General features: G+C 41.2%; 1 protein-coding gene across 1 annotated transcript in view; it reads right to left on the bottom strand.

The window, feature by feature from the left end:
- The window catches only part of lhx3 (LIM homeobox 3), a 46,886-nt gene extending 40,809 nt beyond the window's left edge, over positions 1-6,077 (bottom strand). The window contains exons 1-2 of the mRNA XM_059993503.1: positions 5,981-6,077; positions 4,967-5,138 (exon numbers count right to left, since the gene is read on the bottom strand). Of these exons, the coding sequence (XP_059849486.1) occupies positions 4,967-5,138; positions 5,981-6,077 (269 nt within the window). The remainder of the gene's footprint in view (positions 1-4,966; positions 5,139-5,980) is intronic.
- Positions 6,078-7,916: the final 1,839 nt, after the last annotated feature.

Genomic DNA, 7,916 nt, shown 5'->3' with positions numbered 1-7,916 from the left:
CAAACACAACTTCGCCCCACTCCACCCAAGTCAAAGTTCAGGGCTCACTGCTACATCAGAGATGCCAGTGCCTCAGCCCGGAGCGCCAACTCGTTGTTGTCATTTCAAGGGTTAAATATTCGGAAGTGTTACGGGTTGCCGGTAACTTTCTCACTGTTGTTCTCAACACATCTAGACTGACTGTGTTAGAGACAGCAGTTAGATGGTTACAAGCAACCCGTTATTTTTCCGGATAATTGGAACATGCAGATCCCGAGATACAGAATATCGGATTGACGCTCCCACGGAAATTGTTTGATCCTTCGTTGGCAACAATTCCACAAAGTGCACACAGCTATCCATAGCAGGAATTGAGCTGCAGTTTAGAATGTGCCCAGTGTATGTTCGATAAACAATATGTTTGATTTATCACATGTTCTTTTCACGCCGAAGTACATTTTTGTTTTGCTATTACCAGCCTTTTAAGCAGGTAAATAAAATATTTGATATTGCAAATAAATGTATTGTTTGACATGAAGCGGGGGATTCACGTTACTATGGAAAGTTTCTACCTGACCTACGAATTCTCCACAGGCGTTGTTCTGCGTTTCCGAATTGTTAATTAGTTTAGTTCATTATCAAATTCACCAGGGTGCAATGAACTTCCTTCACACACACAGACACTATGTATTATATATACTATACATTACAATAATATATATGAACGTGTATACACACTTATATAATTATATATAATTTATACACATACATGTCTTACTGTAATTTACAGTATTTTTATGTATATTCTAAGTAACGCTGCTGCAAAACAACACATCTCACGACATACGCTAGTGATATTAAAACTGATTCTTTTTGCTTAGGCCTCAAGTTAGTCCCTTCATTACAGTATTTTGGAACGAAATTAAGACACAATCAGGTTTAAAAATCAGTCCGTTTGCTTGTTTGTGCCGACCGCACAATTTACATTAGACGCGCTAAAAAAAACCCCGAGAGTAAACGAATGCGGCCGGTTACATTATAATAAGAATTGGCGACAATAATTAATCAACGAGTGCAGTTCTGATTGATCCCAGTTACCGCAGAGCGCGTCTGGCCGTTAAAAGGTAACAAGTGATGGTTGCTCTGAAATCTTCCAGGATCGTGAACGGCGGTAAAGTAATAAAAGAGTGTACATTATTTGTAATCCGGGAGACTCGGAGTCGTTTCCTGGATAACATGGCATTAATATAACGCTATGTGCAGAACTTGGAACGGAAGTAAGATGTGTTCAGACTACCGTCACCTTAAGTGAAATGGACATTTAAATAAGGACTGGAACAAACTATAAAAACAAGTCGTTTCTGGTTTCTCGCGTCTTATTGAAAGGTCTGCAACATTAACTCGATGTCTTCCCGCACAGATACGGGCGCTAGCGGCAAGCCCCCTTTCCGCTGGGACGTAATTCCTTCGCAACCGTTTGACAGTGAAAAGCAAATCTCCAAGACCTTCTAAACCGTAGACTGGTGAATCGCAGTGAGATGTTGGCAAAGAGTCGAATTTGCAAAGATGTTAAGCTTTGTCGCCCCTTTATTGTCATAATTAAAGTTATTTATAGAAAAAATAACAGAAATCGTTTTGGGGTAGTTTAATTTAAAGTGAGTTGCTTAGAAATCAAACGAAGTAGCAAAGGAATGGACTCCAGAATAACGGTTCACTGCACTCCATGGAACTGTCCGCACATCAACTCTTAATGACAAATTTGCCACGAGTTCTAAACTAAAAGAGTAGGGGGACATTTGAAAGACGACAGGAAATAGATGACGGTGATGCTGTACACCCTCCGGTAGAAAGCGTTCCAGCCTTTGGTCGGCTGGGGATAAAATAGATTCCTTTTTATTTGATGACTTCGAACTAAGGTGTTGCTTTAGCAATGAGGTGACGTTGAGGGAATAATCATTTTTATTTTTATCGGGGTACCTTACAATGGCGCCGCGAAGCATGGGACGTGAGCAGTAATTGCAGGACTTATGTAGTTTCCTTTGTGAACAAGTCAATCCGCCGAGACTGATCAGTTGGAAGATTTCCTAAAGGCCTGTGCTATTATTTAATATAAAATCTGAACTAGCAGTCCTTGCGTGCATGGAAAGAATTTCAAAGACCTGAAATCTTCCCCAGTTGTAATTGAAAGCTAGCCGATTACGCATCGGAGGGGGTTGGGGGGCGATGTTTTGTTCGAAATACAGTAACTTTAGTCAGGGTTTAAGGCTATGTTCTATGTAAAGGCTACACATCGACACACATTACAGCCTCTGGCGGGATTGATCGGCAATGAAGTAGCCGATAGTCGATATGGAAACGGGTGGGTGAGTGGGAAGATTAGGGGTGGTGAACTCTTTATCAGTGACCTGTCGCGGGGAGATGAGAGGGCTGAACTGAAGTTTTGAATTCAACCATCTCATCCAACACAGCCTCCTTAATCACAATTTTCTTACGTCAGTGGAGATGCCAATGTCTCAGATTAGACATTCATAAAGTTGTCAATAATTTTAATTTTGTTAAAAGGCATAACATTTGATTCGGTGTTTGATTCTTTGCGCCGCCAAATCCAAATCTTCTTTAAAAATTGAGCTAAAATTAAGGTAGCCAGAGCTCAGAAGTATTTACAAAGCTAAATATAACGTATCTGTTAATAAATAGTTTGTATTTATTGTACGAAATTACCTAGGTGGCATTCTAAACTAGACTTGGATATAGTTCTGTATTAAAGCTCTTCTAAGCAGATCACACCAACAAAGGGCTCCCAGCGACCTGGTTCGGAGTTCGAACTCCACGTTCTGCCCAGCTCGTCTTGTCAGCGCACTGACCCAGTTCAGCGGCCCGGGGATTTGGAGGGTCTAATCCTTCCCTTTCAATCTCTTGTTTAAGCAAGAAGATAGCAATGAGATATTAATCACCCGAGATCAGAATATAAAAATAAGGAAAATAAAATAAAGACGAATAAGAGGCTTAGTTTCTTGGTTGGACGCGTCGGTGCCATTGTCCGGTATGCGTGCGCCCGTGTGTGGGTGAGTGAGTGAGTGCACGTTTGCATTCACACCGCTGTTAAACGGCTTTATGTCCAAATGTGCGAGTGATGAATTCTTGGTAACGATTTTGTAAGGGTATATATTATTCGAAAGGGGGAAAGACGAAGTTTAAGACCTAAAATAAATAGTATCCCCTAATGTAGCCTCATTATATTATAACCACGGCCATCAAAAAATAATACGCTTCAAATATAAGCAGTATATTATAATTTCTATAAAGAACAGGAAATGGCGATTAATTTCTATCTGGTACAAACAATAACAAACATGTACAGAGGACCTATTTTGTTCTAGGTGAGGTCGGACCATATCTTTAAATCAGAGAAAGTTAATTTTCCACGGATCTGACGCAATATTGAAACAGCTTAGTTTTAAAATGCTCGCTTATTCTTTCTCCGGACAAGTTGACCTTGATTGCTGAATTATTTCGGAAAATTAATACATTGAAAATCAGACATCTTCAGCATCAAACTTGTTTAAATATTTTCATTGGCAGACCTTGAGTTCATTAATTCCTTTCAATTTTTTTAGTATTGTTTTTAAAGATATGTTTCCACCTGTTTAAACTGTAAACCAGTTGTTTCGGATTTGTTTAAAGTAAAACCTCAAGGGAGGCGAATGCGCGCGGTACTGTCGAGTGCTTTTGAATTTCTATATAGAAGGAAACCATTGTAAAAAAAAACCTCTGCAGCCAATGACTTTACAGAGAGAGACATCAGAGCGTGATTACTACCAAGGACGTACAGGTTTGGGTCATAGGTTGAAGGATTAATATTGACCATGACACCGATGAGATCTTCCTTTCTCCTCCCCAGAGTGATCTCATGAGAGTAACAGGCCCTCTAACAGTACGGTGGTAAACAACTCGTGCGGCAGTCTCGATTTCTGTCTAAGTCCTAAAGGCAGGCTTTAAACCTACACAAGGGGCCTTTCCAAACACAAAGGATAGTAAGGTTGAAGGTGGGAGGGGAGAGACCGAGTAGAGGCTGCTTGCATTGGGCTACAACCCACTAAAACTCGCATCCACACACTAAATGTAAATGTGTAAATAAACAAGCAAGTCCCTGAAATGGATCATAGCGCCTGAGGGCTACGGGCTACGGCCCATTTCAATGCTGTCATTGTAGTCCAAAAATACTTCAGTAGTATGACCCCCCCCCCCACACCACCACCACCACCACCAACTTCAAAGTCTTTTTTTTTAAATAAAACGTGTCTGAAATACCGTGGGTCCTGATTGGAACGATTTGAAAATTTGGTCAGCAACTTTAAATGGGAAACTGCCCAGCGGATTATCGGCACCCAATTGCCCACCATTGAGAACATCTACCATAAACGCTGCCTGGGCAGGGCGAAAAGCATTATCAAGGATGCATCTCACCCTAACCATGGACTTTTTACTCTCCGCCCATCCGCTGGGCGCTACAGGAGCCTCCACTCCCACACCAGCAGGCGCAGGAAGAGCTTCTTCCCTGAGGCTGTGACCCTGCGCTAAGCAGTATTGCACCCATATTGTACTGTCTCAGTACTTTTATATTTCTGTGCTGTAGCACTTGCTCTTTATTTGCAGTTATTTTGTAAATAACACTATTCTTTGCATTTCTCGTTAGATGCTAACTGCATTTCATTTGGCTTTGTATCTGTACTCGGCACAATGACAATAAAGTTGAATCTAATCTAATCTAAAAAATGGAATATAATCATGGTGATATAATCGTCATATAATCGAGCCGGCTTCCATTGATGCAGGATTCCAGTAAAAACACAGACACACACACACACACACACATACACACACACACACTTTGAGATTTCCCAATTTCTCCTCTTGTGTTCCCCTGTAGAATCGTGGTGAACGGACCGATAGAGACATGCAGGGAGAAGGGAGAAGGTGAACTCACTTAAAGAAATCCTCTTTGCAGTAGACGCTGTCCCCTCGGCTGAAGCATTTTTCGGTCAGTTGCTTCTGACAGTCGCTGCATTTCAAACATTTTCCATGCCAGTGACGGTCCAGAACCTTCAGAATAAATCTGTCCACGATGTGTTGATTGCAGCCGGCACAAAGTGGGATATCTGTGTACACAGTACCCAGTTAAACATAGGCAAAGGGTCACAACACAAACACAATTGCATATAAGAATTCGATTAAAAATATTCGGAAGAACCTCAGAATAATAGTGCTATCTTTGTGTGGGTCGACATATTCCCAAACAGCGGGGAACATACTAACTCGTTCAATTTTAACGAGAACCCATCGCAAACGTTACGTCAGAATCCTTCAAACTGCATTCAAACATTGAGTTTCCACGAATGAGAAAACCTTCAAATATTATATATGCCTCGAGAAGCGGGACAACCAGTTATATAAATGTAAACGATAACATGCTGAAATAATTTACATCATTATTTACATCAATGTTTACAGTTGACTGTTAAATTATTCAGACAATATTAATCGGCACAAGAATGATTTATTTAGCTACTTCCATGAATAAGTGTAGGTAATAAACTCTGTCAATCCCAAATGTACATTTTAGTTATTCGAACAAGTTAACCTGTCTTCCTCTATTTTAGTAAGAAATTCAACTTGCCAGCTAACGTGAGGTCCCATGGTTGACACCCCATGTCCACAAATTAGACACACGTGCATACATTCACACTTGTAACTACCCTATGTAAAACCAACCAAGGCCACTTTATATTTTACCGCTACCTTGTTGTCTTAAAAATGTGTATTTACTTGCTTCTGATTTGCAGATTTGAGATTATCCCCTAGCCTAGAGTGGGTGGGGGTGGGTGGTTGAGACTCCGCTCACATTCACATCTATCTCAACTCCCACAAAGATGAATTCTTGCATCGTAGTATCTGATCCCTGATTATCCTAACTCGGAAACTTGAGAGGAAGAAGACTTACGTTGCATAGTGGCATCCAAAGATTTACGGAAGCCGAGTGGAATCCGTTGAGTGATGTACTCTGGTTTGAGCAACTTCGCTTTCAAAGCAGGACGCATTACATTTATTTCCCTCTTTTAGGATGGAGTGGGTTGTTGGGGAGGACAGGGAAAAGTCGAGTAGAAGTATCGGAAGGGGAGGATGTGCAAAAAAAAAAAGTCCCTTCTAAAATCCCAGCCCAGCTCTTCCAGCCAGCAATTTTCACCCAGAAACGCTTCCTGCGGCCCCCGCCCTAACCCATTACGGAAGTTCTTGATAACTGCGAATTGAGAGAGAGAGAAAAATCAGCTAATTGGATGGACAGAAAGCCGGACAGCGGAAGGGCGGAGTCATGTCGCCTTGTGCTGCCAATCTCACTCGCCAACCAATCAGGAAATGGAAGCGCAGGCAGCCTACGATTACTCCAGGTAAACAACTCTTTATCGAATGCTGGCTAATTCCACATCATTTCCGAGCAAGTTTCCCCTTAGCACTCGTTCTCGTCACCAGCGTCAATGTCGGGTCAAATAGCACCAGCTGAAATCTAAATACACGGCTATTTCTGATCATGTCCGCCCAACAGGTGCCAGAGAGTCGAAAAGGATATTCAGAAGACGGAGAGAGAAAAAAAACTTCCTTTGTTTCCAGATTCTGGACAAGTGAATCTGATCTAACACATACATACTAATTACATTACTTACGGATTTTGTTATTATGCCTACTTTTTAAACCATCGGAACATGGGTGGATTAAAATTACTGGCGCCGCATCTGCTTGATTTATAGCCTTTCCCGGAGCACTAACTAATTAAAAGGATATTTGGTGCGAATGCTGATTCCGGTTCAAATTCAATATGACCGATATTGACGGAAGACACAAATGTAGCTGAGAGAAAAAAATAGATCGTAGGTGAAAACATTTTCCAGAAGGTTTACATTGTAAGAATGCGAAATAACAATCTCAGCGGGTTCTAACTTAAAATTGGTCAGCCCTTCTTGGTGACGAATCCTTGCATTTAAGCCGTTCAGTATACGCCACTGTTTTCTTTTAAGTGTCCGATGTACAGGAAGCTTCAACTATTCGATTTCAATAGAGTAATTGTGTCTGAAACAAACGTTATCCGCTCACGCGTTTTGAGCAGTACAGACGAGATGCGTCCGCGGCCCTGAATCGGGTGTCATTTCCAAAGGCAGTTCGTGATCCGCATCAATCCGTGAACACCCGCTCTCGCAGGTGATTTGTTAACGCTTTGCTCCGCGTCCCCGTTCAGAAGCAACCGTGAAACGTAAACGGTTTGCGAAATAAAATTCTTCATTATGTAAAAAAATATTTAAAGAAATGCTTGGTTGTCCTTTCTTTGAAATACACCCATATTTAAGAATAAAAAATCTTTCTTTCTGAAATTTATTCAGTTTAGCCTGTTTTTTTTTCATGCAGAACCACGCCGAAAAAAAGACAGGAATTACTGGCATGCAATATGAATAAATATACCCTTTGTATACATCTTTTCTCATTAATGTTATAATGGTGAAAAATACGTCAAAATGAGCCCCTATTCCTTTACTGGGTTAATGTCCCATCCCCTTCACGTTGCTGGCACATAGAATTTATTGATGAGGGTTTTAATCGGATGCGGTATACCTTGCTACATAATAGATCGGCGAGAAGTGACATAGAACAGGTTGCTATAACAGGTGCGATCGCTCTCTGCTTTCAACTAAGGTCGCTTTATTGATCATTGTCTTGGTTCCACAATCACTTTTCCCCAAATACATTATAAACACCCACCCATACTACATTTAATTGTCCTGTGGCATAGTCGTCGCTGGCAAGAATTCAGACCTTGCCTATGTCCTGTTGCCATGGGCTGGTATCCCAATGGAAGTGAATAGCTGGTTCCACCACTTCAAAAAGCAGAC

The sequence above is a fragment of the Hypanus sabinus genome, chromosome 18 (genome assembly GCF_030144855.1).
Source record: "Hypanus sabinus isolate sHypSab1 chromosome 18, sHypSab1.hap1, whole genome shotgun sequence".
Taxonomy (NCBI): Eukaryota; Metazoa; Chordata; class Chondrichthyes; order Myliobatiformes; family Dasyatidae; genus Hypanus; species Hypanus sabinus.
This window is presented reverse-complemented; position numbering and strand designations above follow the sequence as displayed.